General features: G+C 36.1%; 3 protein-coding genes, 2 non-coding genes and 1 pseudogene across 26 annotated transcripts; 3 read left to right on the forward strand and 3 right to left on the reverse strand.

Moving 5' to 3' along the window:
* Positions 1–1,473: 1,473 nt before the first annotated feature.
* LOC147939294 (F-box protein DOR-like) lies at positions 1,474–3,068 on the reverse strand. Of its 2 annotated transcripts, XM_087464231.1 has the most exons (2): positions 2,290–3,068; positions 1,474–2,062 (listed from the first exon to the last, which is right to left on the reverse strand). In XM_087464231.1, the coding sequence occupies exons 1-2, from the start codon at positions 2,842–2,844 to the stop codon at positions 2,030–2,032; spliced, it is 588 nt and encodes a 195-aa protein (XP_087320357.1). In that variant the 5' UTR covers positions 2,845–3,068; the 3' UTR covers positions 1,474–2,029. The 2 variants fall into 2 exon arrangements, with proteins under 2 accessions (XP_087320357.1, XP_087320356.1); XM_087464230.1 differs by having other exon boundaries at positions 1,474–3,068.
* A 258-nt stretch (positions 3,069–3,326) lies between these two features.
* On the forward strand, positions 3,327–3,399 carry TRNAR-UCU (transfer RNA arginine (anticodon UCU)). Its single transcript has one exon. It is a non-coding gene; the product is annotated as a tRNA-Arg (tRNA).
* Positions 3,400–5,408: 2,009 nt separating this feature from the next.
* Positions 5,409–10,166, forward strand: LOC104714006 (topless-related protein 4-like). 20 transcript variants are annotated; one of them, XM_087466476.1, is made up of 15 exons: positions 5,409–5,814; positions 5,948–6,127; positions 6,370–6,483; positions 6,570–6,762; positions 6,895–6,959; positions 7,038–7,217; positions 7,578–7,736; positions 7,822–8,035; positions 8,401–8,508; positions 8,607–8,798; positions 8,885–9,007; positions 9,100–9,195; positions 9,269–9,466; positions 9,559–9,734; positions 9,815–10,166. In XM_087466476.1, the coding sequence occupies exons 1-15, from the start codon at positions 5,726–5,728 to the stop codon at positions 9,990–9,992; spliced, it is 2,265 nt and encodes a 754-aa protein (XP_087322602.1). In that variant the 5' UTR covers positions 5,409–5,725; the 3' UTR covers positions 9,993–10,166. The 20 variants fall into 20 exon arrangements, with proteins under 20 accessions (XP_087322602.1, XP_087322608.1, XP_087322603.1 ...); XM_087466482.1 differs by having other exon boundaries at positions 5,431–5,814; positions 6,899–6,959; XM_087466477.1 differs by having other exon boundaries at positions 5,433–5,814; positions 8,628–8,798.
* Positions 10,167–11,494: 1,328 nt separating this feature from the next.
* LOC147939295 (putative clathrin assembly protein At2g25430 pseudogene) lies at positions 11,495–14,080 on the forward strand (annotated as a pseudogene). The gene is made up of 2 exons (XR_015567112.1): positions 11,495–11,783; positions 11,914–14,080. The product of XR_015567112.1 is annotated as a putative clathrin assembly protein At2g25430 pseudogene (transcript).
* Positions 14,081–15,945: 1,865 nt separating this feature from the next.
* On the reverse strand, positions 15,946–18,654 carry LOC147939296 (uncharacterized). The gene is made up of 4 exons (XM_087464850.1): positions 17,882–18,654; positions 17,632–17,784; positions 17,129–17,425; positions 15,946–17,046 (listed from the first exon to the last, which is right to left on the reverse strand). Exons 1-4 carry the CDS (start codon positions 18,185–18,187, stop codon positions 16,165–16,167), a joined length of 1,638 nt encoding a protein of 545 aa, XP_087320976.1. The 5' UTR covers positions 18,188–18,654; the 3' UTR covers positions 15,946–16,164.
* Positions 18,655–21,297: 2,643 nt separating this feature from the next.
* On the reverse strand, positions 21,298–21,404 carry LOC147939297 (small nucleolar RNA R71). Its single transcript, XR_015567640.1, has one exon. It is a non-coding gene; the product is annotated as a small nucleolar RNA R71 (small nucleolar RNA).
* Between the last annotated feature and the right edge of the window lie 367 nt (positions 21,405–21,771).

The raw sequence follows: 21,771 nt of genomic DNA on the forward strand, positions 1-21,771 counted from the left end.
TATATATAATTTTTTAAAAGGAACAAAGTAGATCATGAAGCAATTCAAATAGACCATGAAGCAGTTGAATTGAAACAGATTCACTTTATTTGAAGTCTATCTAAAGTAACTACCAGTCATTGAAAAATAAAATAACGAGTTGAATATTTCACAAGTTTGGATAACTTCAGGAAACTGTGAGCGAAAAGATCTCACTACGATAGAAGTTGGCTGGCAGGTTAGGAATAATAACTTTGTTATTCCTTTCCTAATCAGTTAATTTAAATCAGTAAATGATTTTGATTATTCAACTATTTAAGTGTGCCTAGGGATACAAGGACAACAGGCCAAGATTGTTCATTTATTGGATGGTATGTATGATTTTTATTTCTTTGCACTTACACCATGTACAATGATTAGATTTTTCAACATCCTTTTTTCACATTTTAACATTCCATATCATGTTATATTTCTTCCACCTAATTATTCAATAACACCTTACATCCACCATTTTATATTCTTATTTTCTTTTATAAATTTTGATTACATATTTATTTAATAACAATTATCAATTAAATCTAAACTAAAGTAATTAGAATTAAATAATTGTGTATACTTTCTATAGTATTTATAATTGAAATTAGTTTTATTTTTGCAAGTAAAAAGAAGAAGTTTAAACACACAAAAAATTGATCAAAATAATAGAAAATTATAGTAAAAATGATATTTTTTTATGTCCAAATAAAACGAGAGTAGTCTCTATTTATAGATTTTTAAAATGATTAATTTTTGTATTTAAAAAAAAAGATTAATATACAATAATTGAGATCAAATAATTAGGATGAGATAAAAATTAACAAAACTATCATCATTCAATCAGAATAAATGATAAAAGACTGTAATTCTACAGTTATTAATTTTATTTTAATTTTGTTGATAAATTTCCACACAAGATTAAATATATTTTATTTTTATAATTATTTGATTAGAAAGTTGCATTTAGTCATCATAATTTTTCGTTTTATATTTTCACTTAGGATCACTTCATTATAATATTTGTTTATTAGTAATATAAATATCAGTAAATGTTACGATTGTTATTACTCTTTACTATCATTTTCATACAATATCTTATAATTATAGTACATTAAAAAAAATTACAAGATTGCCTCAATACAGTATAATTGTTAATTTAATAACATTTAACTTAGAGTTGTGTCTTTTACCATAATATTTTTTTTTCATAAGTTTTCATTTTGATAGTTGTGTTTTTATAACTGAAAGTATGTTTAATATTTATGTAGTTCTAGCCCTCATTATTTTTTTTTTGTTTTTACTTTTTAGATAATTTTTAAATTTATTCATAGCATATACTTTCAAACAATTTATTACTTTCAAATGATTTCATAATGTATAACTTTAAATTTTAAATTTAATTTAACTTTTTTTGTATATACTTTCTCTGGGACATCAAGGAGGTCTGACTCCTAGTTGTTATAACAACAAATCGTTTTATTATTATTACCCAACATATGTAAAAATGATACAAAGACTGTAATTCTAAAATGAAACTTCATTTCCAAACTAGCTCTTGCGACCAGTGCTACAAAGTCTCAATCCAAAGTAAGTAAAGTCTTACACACTTCATATAAACTTCACATCTTCCACATAATCTACGAATAAATGAGGTATCGTACGAGTCTTAAACGATCCAAATCCTCGGATTTCAACTTTTCTAACAATGTTCATCTCAATATTGTAATAGACAAGATAATAAGGGTCACATAATTCATACGGCGACAACAGAATCTCACATGTACCAATCATTCCAAGAACGCGCAGCTTGGTGTTTCCAACCATTTTCCTCCATCGAATAGGTAATATATAGATACGTTTCGTCCATACATGTTTCTTGGCATCCTCAAGAATCCACAAATCAAAACTTTTAGTAGTGCTTCCACTAATTTTCCCGGAGTTAGAACACTGAATCACACCCAATCGACCCTTGTGGTTAACCAATCTCGAATCAAACTGAATCTGTCTCATCCCTTTAGGTTTGTGGATAAAGCTCAACTTCTCGAACCTAACATCGAAACAAACAATCACAACATCCTCTGGATAGCAATTAAGCTTACCAACATAATACAAAACACCATTGATACAAATCACACCATCAAACACAGGACGAAACGGTTTGTAACATTCGACCATTCTCCAATTCATTTTACTACTACCAGTTCCTAACGTCAGAACATAATGCTCTCCATGAGTATTTAACGGATGGTGCGGTGACCAAGTAGTGCAAAATACCTTGAATTGTTTCTCAACCGGCTCATATCCCAAAACGGTTCTAGACCAAATCAGATTCGATTCCGGTTTAGGTAAAGTAACAGATTCACCTGTGATTGGATTGCAAATCACAAGCATCTTTCTCTTATCTTCGATACAGACCAATCCACGAACAGGTGGAGTGATCTTAGAGAAACGATCGATTTGTAGATAAGTATGGTGACGAGTGGCTTCGAGAGACGAGTAGTCCTCGTGATGATCTTGAGGTGAAGTGAAGAAAGGTAACCGGGCTTCAATCATGAAAGCGAAGAGAATCAGAGGCTGGTTCGGTGACTTGGTTAAGAACAGCTCGTCGAAATCGGAGCTGCGGAGTGTGGCCGCCCACGATTTCGACACGCGGCGACAGTTGGGGATTGATTTTGCTGGCAGTCTCGAAATGATTTCCGTAAAGACATCGGGTGGGATCGAATCGGAGAGTGAATAAGAAGAAGGTATACATGTGTTGCATTTTGAAATGGTGAGATTGAGACGATCATCATCATCTGAAGCGAGCTGCTTCAGCTTCAGCTTTTTCATGGCGGATTTGGAAAAGAGAGACCTAATAATCCCTAAAACATGATTCCGTTTTTTTAGCAATTAAAACATAATCCCTAAAAATTGAGTGACCCATTGGGTCTTAATTACTTACATTAAGGCTTTATTAATCCTGTCACACAATTTGTTTTTTTTTTTTTTTCCCAAAATTTTGTCACGCAATAAAGATGAAAAACCCGTCTTTGACTGACTCACAAAAAAAAAAAAAAAAACGTTTTTGACTGATTTGATTTTAAAAAATAATAATTTCGTTGAACACCAAATTAATTTAACTTTTTTTCTTTTCTTTTAGTTTCTCCAAACAAAATTACATATATCTTTGACCAAAAAAAAAATTACATATGTTAGTTTCATTTTTTTTTGGTAATGACATATATTAGTTTCATTAAGTCTTCCTGATATAGCCAGCACCCATGGGGTTTATTCTACTAATGAACTTAGTTTGTCAGTTTAAGAACAAGCAAGCACCCATGGCCTAATGGATAAGGCGCTTGACTTCTAATCAAGCGATTGTGGGTTCGAATCCCACTGGGTGTGATTAAAAATATATTTAATTTTAAATGCTTGCTTGTCTTTTTTTCTTTTAACGTTAGCAAATTAGAAATAGAGAGAGAAAAACATACAAAGTAACTACGTAAATATTCCAATAATATTGTTCTTCTCTATTAAAACGAGTCACACTGCATGAAACTCAATGACTTTTCTCATCGAGATTGCTATTTTTAACATAGATCTTGTGCTTCTTCGAGCTTAAACCACTCATTACAAGAACTAGGGGAATTATTGTTGATTTAGGAAGTCCTCGTGATTTGGGATGATGCAAGGTTAATTGCAAGTCTTAAATTGTTGTAGGTAGAGCTATCCATTGTTTTCTCGAATATTAGGGATAATGTATACTCCCTCTGTTTCATAATAAGTGTTATTTTGATACTTTGCACACAAATTAAGAAAACATATTAAAATATCTGTTATATCCTTACAATTGAAATTAACTTTTGATATTCTTCAATGAATACGAGGTTAAAGTTGGAAATGTATGCTTAATTTTATATTGAAAATTTAAAATGACACTTATTTTGAAACAAAAAAATCAGGTTAGAATGACACTCTTTGTGAAACAGAAGGAGTCTAGTACTACTATTATTCATTTTTGGAAGCAAGTGTTGCAAGGAAATCTGCAAATAATAGTGGCGGATTATATTTTTCTAGGGTGAAATAGTTATATAATATATAAAATTTATTATCTATGAAATAGTTTTTCTAGGATTATATTTATTATATATGAAATAGTTATACAAATCCATTCTTATAATATTTTATGTTTTTTAGCTTTTTGTGGATCCCCTCTTTTCTAAATTTACATGAAACATAGAAATTTCAAATATATTTTTTCTCCGAAACCAATTTTAACAAATGTTATCTCTCTAAAATCTTATTGATAATATCGTTAAAAGTTTGAGATCTACCTAAAAATACGTAAAAATGATTTTTGGTTTCTAAGATACAATAAAAAAAAATTCTTTAAATTCTATGAAAATCAAAAATTTGAAATATTGATTTGTATAAGTTTTTAGAAAAGAACAACCGAATTCTCTTTCAAAATTAAAGTAAGGGTCGAAACTATATATGTTAATAAAATTTCTCCCAACTGCTGCATTTAAGCTAGTTGTCATAAGTCAATCTAATTTATATTTCAGAAAATTGAGAAAATGATGTTTTTTAAAAAAAATTTGTCTATCTATACCTTTATTTATAAATTAGAATATATATTTTCAATTGCATAATTTTATTTTATAATTAAGGGTATAACTGATTTTTTTTTTTTTTTTTTTCCAATTTTCCCTTTATACTATTTTACACTACTCTGAGTAGCCATGGGCATTCGGGTATTCGGATCGGGTTCGGGTAGGAACCGATCGGGTTCGAGTTTCTCGGGTAGAGGAGTTTAGGACCCAATAGGGTAAACAGAAAATATCGGTTCGGGTTCGGTTCGAATCTTACCGGGTTCGGGTCGGTTCGGGTCTAACATTTCAGAACTTATAAATACCCGAAAAAATCGGATATCATTCGGGTTCGGGTATTTTGTACCCGATTACCCGAAATTTAACCCGAAAATCTGAATTTTACCCGATTATTCAGAAATTTTAATGTTAAATATTAAAATAAATTTTTAAAAATAAATATTTTTAAAAATATAGTTAAACATTTCATTATAATTTTGGTTATTTTGAGTATTTTCATTATTTTGATCTAAGAAAAAATAATATTTTTGAATTTTAAGTTGTAACTTTGAATAACTATGTTATATAAAAAATATATATAACTAATATTCTCTATATATGATTTTATTACGGGTATGTCGGGTACCCATTCGGTTTTCGGTTCGGTTCCGAGTTCGGTTCCGGTTCTTCGGGTTTAGGAGATTAGGACCCAATAGGGTATTTTACCGGTTCCGGGTTCGGATTCGGGTCCATATTTTCGGGTCGGTTCCGGTTCGGGTTTTCGGGGGTTTTTTGCCCAGGCCTAACTCTGAGGTAATGATAAGTAGGCGCACTTATCACACTCCTTATATTTCGCTTCTCTGTCTTTAACCTTCATTGCTTCACCCACAGTGGACTGTTCATTAGCGGATTAAACGAAGACGACGACAGAAAGCTTTTTGCTGACTTGCAAATTTCCAATTCGTCTTCTTTCTCCAATCCCGATACTAATATCGGGATTCTACTTGCCGTTCCGTGTGATTTTCATCTTCTTCGCTACTAGAATTTGTTTCTCTCGGAACCCTAAATTTCCTCTGGAGCAAAGATTTCAGAAAAATTTCACAATTTCAAATGCTTGTTTGTTATTTCTCCTTGGTTCAACGATGATCTTAGACGAGAAGAATCGAAAAAACCTCGTATTCCTTATCTTACAGTTCTTTGATGAAGAGGGCTACCAAGAAAGCTTACACTTGTACGGTGGTTCTTCGATTTTTGGATTAGGATTTACAAATTCAAAGTTGCTTCGTTTCTTACTGTGTCTTTTGTGTATTTGATTAGTTCTAATAGCTTTTTTTTGTGTGATTTTTGTTTTGGTAATGATTTAGAGTGGAGCAGGATTCAGGTGTTTACTTTGATTTTAGCTACTTCTCTAATGCGATACTCAATGGTAACTGGAAAGACGCTGAGGACTATCTTTCAGCATTCACTAGTCCAGATGCTAATACCTTTTCAAGGAAGATGTTCTTTGACTTGTTCAAGTGGAAATTTTCTGAAGCAACTGATAGGTAAGCAAACTCTACTCTTCTTGCATAGAAAGAGTTTGATGTTGATTTAGTTGTGTCATTAGCTGGGGGGATGCATGGTGATTTTGAAAGTTTGATAGTGTTCCACTATTAGCTCCAAATTTTAAATTAAGGATTCGTTTCTCTTTCCTTTGAGGGCAAAGAAACTGAAGAGCTTAACGGTTGTCTATATAATTGGAAGGAAAGTATATGTTTTCTTATTCCTTTTAAGTAATGTTTTGCAGAGGTGGTGGCTCTGAATCTGTGAACACATTCTCCAAGGATTTGCGACGGATTCCTGTTTTAAAAGATGATAGCTTTGACGATTTGGTTGAGGTGATTGCTGTAGATGATATGAGGCAAGGGTTTAGATATATTATTAGCCATTAATAATTTTTCCCCACTGCAGATCTCATAGAGTTTTTGGTGGTGGCTTTGTCTATAGTTTTCCTGAGCAAACTTGTTGCGTGGACAAAGCACCGGGGAGAGCCAAGTTGTGTGTTGATCTCTATAAACTAGCAAAAAGCAATCCTTCTTTATGTGACAAACTCGATTTTCCGAAGTTGAATACATCTGCACTGCTCTCACTGATCTCCCTCATTTGTCCAAATTGTCATGGGAGAAAGGGAGGTTTGAAGGTAAAGTTTTACATATTTTCTTATATGGCTATTGTGAAGGTACCAAAAAACCTATGTTGAAATTAATAAAGAAATGGATGAAGATTTTGGATTCTCGAGTTCTTTTGTTTCTGATCAGTGCGTTTCTTGTAGGAAGATCTCATTTGCTTAATCCTTCAATTTCTCTATGAAGCAAAGTACAAGAACACTCTGCATAAGTAAGCTTTGCTGGTATAAATTTGATTTATGGATATTTCGTTGTTTTCTTGTTGCTTATAACTTTTTATTTTCTGAAGACTAGAGCAAGAAACAAAAGTCTTCTTCAACTTGAATTATCTGGCGGAAGTGATGAAGCTTGGTGAATTAGGCAAAGCTGAAGAGTACCTGGGAGCTTTTACAGACTCAGGAGATAATAAGTACTCAAAGGCTATGTTTCTTGAAATTCAGAAACTTATATGCCTAGAATCTACAGAAAGGTTGGTTTACATATATTTATCTACATTTACATCTCATTATTTCATTATGAGATCCCAATTACTTGGTTAAGGACTTTGCATACGATGGAAACATAAAGTAGTTATACTCTATTCATATTGAAATGTTATTATCCCCGAATTCTCTACTGCTCAGTATCAACTTTGATTTGTCTATTTTAATACATAAAACACCTCTTAGAAAGCTATTTCTCATCCACTGTATACTGATGAGCATTGATCTGTTTATCTCCTTGTAAAAAATGATTGAGCAATTCTAGTTTTAGCGTTCTTTAGTAAATTCTGTTAATTATTTATTCAACAGGCTACAGCTTTCACTCTGATGAAGTTTTTCTACCGCAGGGAAGTTGCAACCCCATCTGGATCTCTTGATAACATGTCGCCGAAGGTAAAGCTGCATGCCTCTGTTGTCATGCTAGCTAAGAAGAATCCAGTACTGAAAGATAAACTCAAGTTTCCTAGCATGGAAAAGTCAAGACTTTTAACACTGATGAAGCAGAGGTAAGACTGCCAAAGGGGTTGTTTTCTAGTCTTGATTGTGTTCTCGCTTTTTCTTCTAGCTTTGATTTTTCTTCACTTCGTGCAGTTTGGACTGGTGGACTTCTCGTACATGCAACAACTCTAGCTCTATGGAAAATATTCCAGTAGTGTCATACCTTTGTGGCACACCATCCTATTTTAAAAACAAATTCAAGAAAACAGGGCCAAGGAAGAAGGTTATTAACTGCAAACCAAACGAAATCAATGATATATCTCAGTGCAATGCACTCGTTCTTCCTGATTATTGCTCAGAAGAAAGGGTAAGGTTACTTTCTCCGGAATCTATTAAAATTTGATGTACTTCATGTCATCCAAGGCATTCGTTCGCAAATTTAGTTGATCGTTAGAAGGGAAAAAAGAACATGGCTCTTGAGAAATTATAGCCATTGAGGATTGTGCTTTGTTGCTCCCAAGAACATCCTCGGTAGTAGCATCATGGAGAAACCATATTCTTTGACACTTTAGTTTGCTTGTGCTATTTGGTAGCTACTGTTTGGAATGAAAATATCACCTACGCTTGGTAGTCATTGATATATAGTGAAATGACAATGCTGTTTGTTGATGCATATATTGTCTTCTATATCTTCAACTGTTGGAATCTCATTGATTTTGTTGACTTTGCTAGATTGTACGTTTGACCTATTCCCCTTCTGGAGATTACATACTGGCTTTGGCAGAAGACGCCACACATAAACTCTGGACTTGGTCGAGTAGCCAAAATGAATTCTGCAAGGTCTAGTTTCAGATGACAAAACTATCTCTGCTATGTTTCAGCGCTGATGTCTTGGCTACTTACCCTATCTATTTGTTTCTTTAAATTTCTACTTATAGTATACTCCTCGAATATTGAAGGAAAATATATTTCCGAAGCCACGATTACATCAACCTCAAAGTGGGAAAACTATGAAAAACGAGATGGTCGCTTCTGTTCAGAATTCAACGTCATGTTTTGCGATCAAGGGTTCCTATCTTTTCTCTACGTCAGGAGGAAAAATAGCAGTTTTTGATCTTAAGAGTTTCGAGGTAATAAGCATTGTAGTGTTATAAGCTTTTTGGTCCTGCCTTTGTGTCTGCATCATCAAATGACACTGTTTTCACAAATACTCCAGAAAGTAGCAGCTTTCGGAAGTCCTAAACCTATGGCTACCTATTTTATATTTATTCCTGGTGATTTGCTTGCCGTCGGGCTTGATGATGGTTCTATCTTTATCCATTGTTTATCCTCGAGAAAGGTAAAGTTTTCGTTCTCGTGGTAATCGCCTGAAACCATTTGCCTGACTTTGTCTACTGCTAAAAGATATTACAAAAGCTGTAAATGTATTAGGTCAAAGAAAAGCTGGAGGGCCACGATCAGAAAATAACCTGCCTAGCATTTTCTCGCTGTTTTAATGTCCTAGTCTCATCCGACTCTGATGGAAAGGTTTGTGCATGCATCTGTAGATAACCAAAATTGTTGCTTTCAGGACTTTTAAATTGTTTTTGTTTTTTTCCAGCTCTGTCTTTGGAGCACAAAGAGCTGGGTCAAGCTGACGAGTAAGAACTCTACGCATAATTGTTGCACCCGGTCTAACCTTGAGTCCACCTCTTTAGTAACTCACATCCAGTTTGATCCATATCAAATTGAGATGCTCGTGGTCCATGAGGGGTGGATAGGTATATACGAACCTCGAAGTCTTGATTGCCGTGTGCAGGTAAAAGGCAAAGACTTTGATGGCACTCTTCTCTGATTAAATTCGTTTGCCTCTAGTTATCGTATCGACACTAAATAAAAAATGCTACGCAGTGGATACCTGATGAATCTGATACTTCAATAACTTCTGCTACATATTCGTCCGATGGTGAGATCATCTATGTTGGCTTTGGAAGTGGATTCATAAAAATTCTGGACTCCAAGACCTTCGTGACGATATGTCGAATTAATCTGACTTCTGTTACTCAACCCAGCCCCAGCAACATCAGGTACAGTTTCCCTGCCCACACTTCTGTTTGATCAAATAATTTTTTTTATTGAATTGGCTACCATATTGCTGGTGGCACAGGCTCGAAGTTTATCCAACTGTTATTGCCGCTCATCCTTCACATCTGAGTCAGATCACTGCTGGGCTCAGTAATGGTAAGGTCATTGTTCTTCAGCCGTTGTGGAGTAGAGGATGGGGTGAAACAGCTCCACCTGAAGACGATGGAGATTATCCTGATGACTCAGATCATAGTTACTGACCACAGAAGTTGTCTTAGTTTTCTGTATTTATCTCTGAGCTAACTGATCTTTTTGGATGTAACTGAGCTTACTGCTCTTTTTGTATGCAATTGTGCTTAGTTCTTACTGCCTTTTTTTTTTTTTTTTGGTCTATGTACGTAATTCGTAATTAATATATGTCTTTTTGTGTATTATTATTCGTAAAGTATCTGTTAAGAAGCTACCAACTTACTCTGCACCTTTTTCTTGTAATGTAATCTTTATGACTTTGGTAAAGTTAAAGCATTCTCTTTTTGTTCTCCAATAAGATTGGATATCTGCCATTTTGCATAGTGTTCCTTTTTTCATTTTATATCATTTTAATGACTCAAGATGATTATTTTGTTCTTGGTGTTGGGATAAATTTCAGCTATTTAGTTTACCGCCAACCACAAGGTCAACAACGCAACGTATGGATCCAAAACCTGTAATGAATCTGAGAGTGGACCTCTTACGGATGGTTGCTCGTCCTCTAGAGATATAGTAGAAACTTTTGGAGGATGAAAGATCTCAAACGAGTAGGGGGACTTCTTTTGAGTGTTTTCGGACGGTAACACACCTCTGAAGTGTAAACAAATTCCGGATGGTGACAAATCTTTGGCGAGTGAGCAAATGGTGGGAGACTTGGGTTGGGGGGATAGCGAAGAATATCACAGACTTGGGTTTGTTTGTTAGTTGATTTCTCGTGTACAAACCTCATTTTTTTTATTAGTCCACAAAGATGTATAAACATGTGACATAAATAAATTATAGAAAAAGGCCGTGGCTCCAGCTCATACCCATTCTAGTGCCACCACATTTTTTCTTAAAAATAATATTTTCAACGCTTTCGAACTTCAATTCTTTCCACACTTTAAAAAAGAAGTAATATTTTCTCCTTTTGTACGAAACAAAGATTTATTTTCTGTTAAATTTTAATCAGAAGCCAGAATTAATCTGTTTATCCCTTATTTAATATTTTGGAAGTAACATAATTTATTTTTGATAGACTATATAATATTTATAGCCTTATAGATTATAAAGTTATAATTATTATTAGATTCATTAGTTAATAACAAAATAGGTTATATAAATTAATTTACTTAGTTATACCGAGATACATTTAAAAAAATATTTCAAAAAAGTGATACAACTTAAAAAGAAATAAAATTTTAACAACTATATAAGATTATGTCATACATTTATTAAAGATTTTTTAACAAATTTTAGAAACAATCAAAACAAATTTTTAACAAAATTTGTTTTTTATTAAACACATGTGATAGAGTATATTTACACAACCATATACGTATATTGTTAGGTGTTTAAAGAAATAAAATAAAATCTAAGCGAATATTTTCTACTAAAACAGAAGTAATATTTTCTCCTTCGTAGGAAACAAAAATTTATTTTCTGTTAAATTTTAAATCATAAGCCAGAATCAATCTGTTACATTAAGCAAAAAATTACACACATCTTTAACCTTCCGACAAAGCACACAGCTCCCGACAGTTCCTGTCAAAAAAAAAAAAAAAACTTCGCATCTCCTTCCTCCAAGATCAACGACTTAAAAACCGCCACGTCATCACAGACTCCAACTCTCCTCTTAAATCGACCATTCTCTCTCTCTCTCTCTCTCTCTGTCCCAGCCTCCTCCTTTACTCCTTCTCCGAATCTCACACCGCCAAATTTGGCGTTTCCACAGATCTAAAAGTTCTCCGACACCGTTTTGTTCTTCCGACGAAATCTTCCTCCGTAGATCTAGCCAAGGAACACCTCTCCCAATCCCAACGGTATTTTCTAAATATAGCTCAATACAAAACACACAAAAAAAATCAAAAACCATATCGAAAATTTTCAAATTGTGTTTCCCGTTATCAATCAAAACGCAACGAATCTTGAATTGTTTTGTGTTTTTCTCAGAGATTCGAAATCGTGAATCGGAGGGAGAGATATGGCGCCGAGTATTCGAAAAGCGATCGGTGCGGTTAAGGACCAAACAAGCATAGGAATAGCCAAAGTAGCAAGCAACATGGCTCCAGATCTCGAAGTAGCCATAGTCAAAGCTACAAGCCACGACGACGATCCCGCCAGCGAGAAATACATACGCGAGATCTTAAACCTAACTTCTCTCTCACGCGGCTACATCCTCGCCTGCGTTACCTCCGTCTCACGACGGTTAAGCAAGACTCGCGATTGGGTCGTTGCTCTCAAGGCTCTGATGCTCGTTCACCGACTTCTAAACGAAGGAGATCCGATTTTCCAAGAAGAGATTCTTTACTCGACAAGACGAGGTACGAGGATGTTAAACATGTCTGATTTTCGCGACGAAGCTCATTCGAGTTCTTGGGATCATTCTGCTTTCGTTAGAACTTACGCTGGCTATTTGGATCAGAGGCTTGAGTTAGCTTTGTTTGAGAGGAAGAGTGGTGCCGGTGGTAACAGTAGTCATCATAGTAATAATAGTGATGATAGGTACGGGAGAGGAAGAGATGATTTCAGATCACCACCTCCGCGGTCTTATGACTATGAGAACGGTGCTGGTGATAATGGTTATGGTGGTGTACCTAAGAGATCTCGGTCTTATGGAGATATGACTGAGATGGGAGGAGGAGGAAGGGAGGAGAAGAAGTCTGTTACGCCGTTAAGGGAGATGACACCGGAAAGGATTTTTGGGAAGATGGGTCATTTACAAAGGTTGCTTGATCGGTTTTTGTCATTGAGACCAACTGGTTTAGCTAAGAACAGTAGGATGATACTGATAGCGTTGTATCCTGTTGTGAGGGAGAGTTTTAAGCTTTATGCTGATATCTGCGAGGTTTTGGCTGTTTTGTTGGATAAGTTTTTCGATATGGAGTATACGGATTGTGTCAAGGCCTTTGATGCTTATGCTAGCGCGGCGAAACAGATTGATGAGGTTATTGCGTTTTATAACTGGTGTAAAGAAACTGGTGTGGCGAGATCGTCTGAGTATCCTGAAGTTCAGAGGATTACTGGTAAGTTGTTGGAGACGTTGGAAGAGTTTGTGAGAGATAGAGCGAAGAGAGGGAAGAGTCCTGAGCGGAAAGAGATTGAAGCTCCTCCTCCTCCACCTGTTCAAGAAGAGGAGCCTGAACCTGATATGAATGAGATCAAAGCTCTTCCTCCTCCTGAGAATTACACTCCTCCACCTCCTCCTGAACCAGAGCCTCAGCCTCAAAAACCGCAGTTTACTGAGGATTTAGTTAACTTGAGGGAGGATGAAGTCACTGCTGATGACCAAGGGAACAAGTTTGCACTTGCTCTTTTTGCTGGTCCACCTGGTAATAACGGAAAATGGGAAGCTTTCTCCTCGAATGGAGTGACCTCAGCTTGGCAGAATCCTGCTGCTGAACCTGGTAAAGCGGATTGGGAATTGGCATTGGTTGAAACGGCTAGCAATTTAGAAAAACAAACAGCTGCTTTGGGCGGTGGGTTTGATAACTTGTTGCTCAACGGGATGTACGATCAAGGAATGGTCAGACAACATGTGAGCACCTCGCAGTTGACAGGTGGAAGCGCGAGCAGCGTAGCTTTACCATTACCGGGCAAAACCAATACTCAAGTATTGGCCTTACCTGCACCAGATGGTACAGTCGAGAAAGTGAACCAAGACCCGTTCGCAGCTTCACTAACCATTCCACCACCTTCTTATGTCCAAATGGCAGAGATGGAGAAGAAGCAATATCTTCTGAATCAAGAACAGCAGCTATGGCAGCAATACCAGCGTGAAGGCATGAGAGGTCAAGCCAGTTTGGCGAAGATGAACAACGGTCCAGTTCCAGCTTACGGAATGCCACCTGTCAACGGGATGGGACCGCCACCGACGGGTTATTACTACAACAATCCTTACTGATTCATTCTTTATGTGTTTTTTTTGCACCCACTCATATGTGTAGATGACTCGTCTTTCACCTTTGATCTCGTGTGTTTTTTTTAAAAATTATATTCCTGGATTGTCGTTAAAACGATTCAATCTTCTTCCTCGTCTCTCTGCTCGAGTTTGATTTGTAGTTTATGTACACTTTCTTGAGAATCTTGATTCCCTTATGTATAACAACATTTTGATATCTTTCATTGTGTTCCACTGTTTTAAAGTTACTTGAGAACACTTTTGTCGGGTAGTTTTGACTTAGAAAGTGTCCAAAGGACGTTATATTTGGGTTGTGTTGTCCAAAACAGACAGGTGAAACATAAGCCACTCTTTGAAGTTTGAAGCCATGATTGGCTCATTTGTAATATTTGGTGAAACAGATTTGTCGCTTTCTTACTTTGTCTTATAATATTCCAAGTGATGTTTACCATTATTAATTAACATGTTTTTATAGTTGAGATTGGAAAATGAAAGCACGAGTGTATGTGGAAGTCTCTGTTCGACGAAAAGAGTTAGGTGACCCAATGGGTTGTTTTATATATATTGACAGCTAAGAATGGACCACCGTCCACTACAATGAATATGTAAGCAAAATGACCATTCCTTAATATTATTTGCCTGTGGAGAATATTAAAAAGCAAAAGCTAAGCTGGAGTCTCTTCATGACCAACTCAGGTAAGGGTGTTTCATTTTCGTAACCAGGAGGTCACGTAAACGTTTCTGGATAAATTTATCATTATCATCAAAATCATTTTTTGGGGAAAAAAAGATCATCATCATTTTTATAAGACTAGTATGAATATATATACGATAAATAATTATGATATTTTTTTTCGAAAGAAAAATTATATTGAAAGAGCCAACAAACTAATACTGCTAAATCATCGATATAAATATAATTTTGTTATAAATGAAAATTTTATTCAGATTTTCAAAATAGTTTGGAAGGGATGGAGAGAAGAATGACCAACATATGTAATGACTTGTTACAAACTCCCAAAATCAATATACATTACATTAATTAGCGCAATTGCGAAGTTAGAGCTGTCAAAATGGGCGGGCCGTCCATGATCCGTCTATGTCCAATTCATTATGGATGGACAATATGGACATTATGCGGCCCATAACACTTAAGAAGCTATGTCAAAATCGATTTGGTAAAAATTTTAAAACACAAAACTAAAAAATACAAAATTAATTTTTTTTTTCATTTTATACAATTTATTATATTTCTGACCAATGGACACCCATGGACAGCTCATAAAAACATAGTTTTAATGGGCATGGTCGTTAATGGACCGGTCCTTAATGGACACAGTCACTTATTTGTCCATATTCCAAATGGTCAATATTGGACGGGTCAAAATGGACTTGGACAGCTTATTTTAACAGTTCTAGGCGAGGTACCGCTGGAACAAATGGTCAATAATAAATTCTTCACTAGCTACATGGATTGGTTTCAAATGGCCAGAGCTCCTTGGCTTTAAAGCCATTTCAACCCACACCAAAAGTATATGTAGTTTCAATTACCACTTAGCACTACTCACTATATTTGTATATGAACTTCAAGAAATTTAAATATACTGTTTTGAATTGTCATTTACTTTCCAAAGATAAAAAAATGGAAAGATGGGTGGCTTTGCTAATATGAAAACCCAAATACGTCTTTATCTAAAATCTTTCTGATACGACCTTCCCTGAATTTGAGCATTGATCTTGTCTCAACTCTCAACAAATGTGTGGATCAACTCTTGTCTACAAGAAACCACAATTAACTCTTACGAAGCTCAGACGTAATAACAAATACGAAGCTATTTTTAGAATAACAGCAAAAAAGTTAATTCACCTCCCAAGTCAATCTGTTTAAGAAATGATATCTAAAAATCTTTTGTCCAATTTTTCATCATATAACATATTAGTAACCAACAAATGTGTAAGCATTTTCGAAGAAACAAGAACTCCTCATTTCTTTGATGAGTTTAGCTGATGCAGCTGTGTCACCACCAATCACCATCTCTAAGATACGCCCGGACTAGTGTACTATACGTATATATATATAGTCATTTGGTGAAAAACCCATTTGTCACTTTCTTAAACAACGTACCAAAGCCAGGACAAATAAAAACCTTTTTCTTGACTTTTCCCAACACATTGTCTCATCAAGGTAACTATTTTAGCGAACTATATGCACAAATAAACTCTCTCTCTATCTCACAATCCTAACAACTCTATACTCTAACGAGTCATCAATCAATAGTCAGAAAACAAAACTCTAATCAGCACTAGCTAGTCAACATAATATGATGCAAATCAATCTGAAGTTTCTCATGAAGAAGAGACACATCCACTACATTCCCTTTCTCCTCTTTAGCCGCCAACTCCGCCACCGGGATCGCCGCAAGAAACCTCTTTATATACTCTCTACAACACTTTTTACCCTCACAAACCAACTTCTCCGACGACACCTCTTTCTCATACATCAAACTCGAATCATCAAACTTTAGAATGTAAGCTTGCTTGCAACCTTCAAACAATCTCTCCCCTAACGAATCGATTACGCAATAACCATCTAAATCTGCCTTCACCACGAAGAAATGATCGTTCCAGCTCACAATATAAACCCTAGTTTCACCATTACTTGAGGCTAACGCAACCTCTTTCTCCACCTCATCCCAAATCTGATCAAACGACATGAGACCATCTAACGAAGCAAATCTCTCCCGGCTGAACAACCCGGTAAATGATTTATCAGTACAAACCCTAACCGGTCGTAAGTTCGCGGAAACGATGGTCTCTAGATCGAAATGCTTGTTCGGAAACAATCTTAGATACGATTCGTTGTCGCAAAGTGATTGCCATAAAGAAGAGCCTTGCGTGATCAACGAATCAAACTCTGTTCCTGAAGGGTTGATAAGTTTAGGATTCGCGTGGAACCAATGAGCAACCACCACCGCAACCGCCGCACAAGCTGCTTCTCCGGCGGCTTGTTCGCTTCTCTGATCAATCGACGCAGTGTAAACTTCCGATTTTAGCTTCGATTTGCCATCGCGGCTCACTATATCCTTCACCACCCATTTGTTTGCCTCGATTGATGAATCAGTCTCTGCCGTCGCCGCCGGCTTTTCTTGTTCCGCCGTTGATATCTTTGTAAGTTCATCCTCTCTCTGCAAAAACAAACCGGTCCGGTTAGTGACCAAAATCGAAATCGAACCGGGTTTTGAAAATTCTGAAAACCAAAATACTTACCGGTTCTCTTCTCCATGTCACAGAAAAGCTTAACCGTCTTCTCTTCCACCAATTAAACACGGCTTTTTGACCCGGTTCAGACTGGTTCTCATCCGGGCTTGAAGATGACCCGATTTCCACAATTGGACTACGTTCACCTGAACTCGGCGCGGTGGCTGGAGATGAAGACGAATCAAAATCTCTTACACCGCCGCGACGACTTGACATCTTTGTCGGAATTGCTGAGTCAACGGAGACCTGACCAAGTTGTATAAAGTCGTCTGGTTCGGTTCTTACCTCGGAAAAAGTCACGTTGACCTAAATTAAATAAACAACCGCGTGTCTTAATTAATTAAGGATTAGGATTAAATAATTATTTTACTTTTTTTTCATTAAAAAAAAAAAAGTCTTTAAAACCTTTCCATGATGTTTTCTAAATTAATTTAATATCCAATGAGAACAAGAATGATTCAAATTGGGATAAAAAAAATGTGATTAAAATTTAAATTGACCAGATTAATTACCACAAGTGTTGCTTCCTTCGAAAGCACGGAACCTTTTGACCGAACTAGAAGCTTTTTCCCCACCGTCGATTCAAGCTTCGACGCTAACGCCGACAAATCCAACGACGCCTTTCCGACCAAAGACTTCTTGCTTTTCGCATCCATTGTCTCTCCCTAAAACCAAAAAAAAATAGATGAATTCAACTAATTGAATTTAAACATCATCAGACTAATCATCCAAAAAAATGAGATAATTAAGAGAAAAACTCACGTAGAAGACATTGAAGGAAATGTTCCATGGGCCAACGATGCAACAAACGCGTTCGAACTCTTCCTCCCATTCTACATGGCTTACGCCTAAAGCAATCGGCTTAGAGCTCGTATGGTTAACCGGTCGATTAGACCGGTAAAAAGGGACGAGTCCTAATCCGAAACCGGAGACCGGTCCTTTCCATTTCACCTCCACCATCGTAGAAAGATTCTTTGCCGCCGTTTCATGATCACCGGGAATAGACGGTAAACCTTCAAGCCTCACCGGCTTCACCGTTACGTGAAGCTTCCTCACCTTCTTTGCCATAGGTTTCAGAATTTATTCCTCTTCTTTTGTTTTGGGGGTTTTCTCCTTTTTTGTGTTTAATTCTTTTAGATGTTTTAGCTATTTTTATATATATACGTAGATAGAAGCGTATATGTCTTCTAAATAAGGCATCGGAAACGTAGAGAACATTAAAAAAAGAATCAAAGACAGCAAAGAAAGAAACCCTCCAAGAAAACAAACAAATTAATTAAGAAAAAAAAAAAAAAAAGAGCGACTCAGTCATAAAACGCAGCAAATCCGTGTTCGAGGCAATTGAGAGAAGGAATGAATGAAAAACATCACGTGTGACTCATATGGTCTGTTTTCCGCGGGCTAATGCTTACGTGGCTATTTCTAATTGGAGGAGTGATGACTTCCGTACCTTGTTTGTTTTTGGGTTAATACAACAACACAAACTTGGTCTCTCTATAGAAAACTTTTGCAAGAGGAGAACTTAGATTTGGAATGGTTCGTCTTATCATTTTAAAATTTTCTTCAAATATTTGGATAAAGTTGTTGTTTGTTATTATTTCACTAAAAATATTCGGAAACATTTATGAAAGTTCGTGGAAATAATAATTGTTTTGTGTTTTTTTTATTAAGAAATCAATTCATGTAATCTACTTTTCTTTCCTAAATCATAATGCTTCATCGATAGAGGATGAGGAGGATAGGACCACTGGAAAGTTGTCACGTCGTCAACACGGATAAAGGCAACAAATAAACGCACGTGCGCACTTGTTTACTCACAGCAAGTTATGTACTTGCTTCCTTCCTTCCTTCCTAATGGTGGTACGTAGACGAGAGAGAACATAAGATTCTTCTATCACGTGTCTCTAACATTTTAATTTATTTTCTGACTCTATCTCACAAATTCTTGTCGAGTTCTCCAAACTGAAAGAATATTGAGAGCCTTGATCTTTCTCATAACATGTTACATGGAAGCATTCCTCAACAACTTACCAGCCTTGATTTCCTTGGTGTCTTGGATGTATCTTAATTACAACAATTTATCAGGGATCATTTCCCAAGGAAGGCTGATATATCATGGTTTTTGTGGTTTTTAACCATGATATAAGGAGTCTTTTAGTGTCTTTTCATTTGTTTCTAGATTGTTTTCGAGTCTTTACAGGTTTTTAGCATTAAAGGAGCAAAGTGGAGCAGTTTGGATCATTTTGGAGCAATAATCTGGAGGAAATCAGTTAGGAGTCGAATATGAGAGAGGGCATCGATCAACACTAGAGAGCATCGATCGACACCCTTGTTGCCAACGAGAAAAGAGCCAAATTTGGAAGTTTTACAAATCTGCCCCAAAGTTTTCCATAATTTCAAAACAAGTCCCTGATGTGTTTTAGGACATATAAATAGTGTTTTTAGGTTTTCCAAACCCTCAAGTTGTATTCTATCAAGTTTTATTTTTCCTGCAACCCTGAGAGATTTTTGAGAGCTATTGGAGAGAGAGATCAGAACTGCTTTGTAGAGAAGAAATTCTTAAACTCCTTTCTTACTCTTTTAATTTCTATTGCTTATTATTCAGAATCATGTCTTGTTCTTCATTGATTATGTCTGAGTAGTTTGCTTGTTAGGTTTAGGGTTTTTCACAGGGATTTTATGAATTATTAGATCTGTTTATTTAGGATTCATTATCTATCTAGATCTTCATCTTAGGTTGTTCTTCATATTAATCCTTGATTGGCCATCTAGAATTAATACTTTAGGAAAATAAATTGATATGAGAATATAATTGTTTTCCTGATAAAACCTTTTGATGAGCAAAATTATTTCTTGCAAAGAGATTTGATTTAATAATTTTGTGAACAATCTAAACCTGATTTTATTGCTGATTTATTACCTAGAATTTTACAAAGAGATTTGGATTTTCTGGTTTTAAATTTAGATATTATTTGCAGTGAGAACTGATTAAATTTACAAAAGTGTTTAGAGTTCTAGATCTGTTCTTAATTGCTTGAATCCTAATTTATTGATTGATTTATAATTCATAATTTCCTGAGAAATTCCCTAGGCCTAGCTTTTTGATCTTCTGAATTTACAACAAGCTTTATTTAATATTTTGCATTGCTATTTTTAATTCAATTTAATCTGTTTAGCATAATTATAAAACTCTATAATTTATTGTGTAGTCTTGAGTCCTTGTGGAATTCGACCCCTAAGTACTGCAGTGATCTCTTAATTTGAGAGAGTAGCTCTAGGGTAAATTTGAGCATATCAAATTTTGGCGCCGTTGCCGGGGACTCTCTGATCTACCATTAGATTTAAGTTTTTAATTTCGTCTAAACTTTTCTTTTTATTTTCTGCTTACACGTTTTTGTTTTTCTTCTCTTTGGTGTTTCAGGTGCATGCCTCCTAGACCTCACACAAGGAGCAACAAGTCTGGTCCTACTGTGAATTTGTCAAACCAAGAGTTAGGAAAACTTGAGCGTGAGAACAGAAAGGCAGCCAAATCTCTAAAGATGGTTAATACTATCATTCTGATGCGAGATGAGGATGGTGCTTTGAGGGATCAAGAGGGCCACTTGCGCAATGAGCAGGGCCAAAAGATTGATGTTGAGGGCAATGTGATTGCTGAAATTGCTGTTGTCGACGAACCAGCTGATGGTGTCGACGGTGTCGATCGACACCAACAAGAGGGTATCGATCGACACCCCCTTCCTGCAGACGGACGTGGAGCTGCCAACCACGTACATAACCCAGTTTGACGATAGGAGCAGAACCGGGACTTGATCAGGACCATTGCTAACTACAACCGGGCTGATCTTATGTATGAGAACCGGTCTGCAATTGTTCCTCCACCATTCCAGAGGAATGACTTTGAGCTGAAGCCTGCTTACTTTCAACTGGTTGGACAGAGACCTTTCTCTGCTCTGCCCCATGAGAAACCTCTGGACCATATTGAGCATTTTGAGGATCTTGTGACCAGTATCAAGGCTAATGGAGTGACTGAGGATTTCATATTCTGCAAGCTCTTCCCATACTCACTTGCAGGAGAGGCATCTCAGTGGTTGAAGCAGTTGCCAGCTGGATCTCTAACAAACTGGCATGATATCAAGGTGGCTTTCCTCAACCATTTCTATGATGATGCAATGTCAGATGAGCTGAGAGTCAAGATCTCTTCATTCAAGCAAGGACATGATGAAGCTTTCAAGGCAGCTTGGGTGAGGTTCAAAGCTTATCAAAGAGACTGTCCACACCATGGTTTTTCAAGGGTACAACTGTTGAGTATCTTCTTTAGAGGGTGTGACTGGAAGTATCAGTTAGCTTTAGATGCTGCAAGTCATGGGAACTTCAAGACAAGATTTCCAGAAGATGCAGAAGTTTTGATTGAGAATTTGGCTTCTAGCAATAGCATTAAAAGAGCTGATGCTGAAAGAAAGAGACTGCATGGAGAGTTTGATGCAAATCAGCTAGCTTCTGTTAGTGCTAAGCTTGATTCAGTGCACAATCTTCTTGTGGGAAAGAAGTCAGTCCAATTTACTGCTGAAGTTGAGACGCTTGAGCCAGAGCCAGATAATTCAGAGGAGAATGTCAACTATGTGTATGGAGCTGGGTATCAGGGATAGAGATTC

This window comes from Camelina sativa, chromosome 9 (assembly GCF_030686135.1).
Source record: "Camelina sativa cultivar CO46 ecotype springtype chromosome 9, ASM3068613v1".
Classification (NCBI taxonomy): Eukaryota; Viridiplantae; Streptophyta; class Magnoliopsida; order Brassicales; family Brassicaceae; genus Camelina; species Camelina sativa.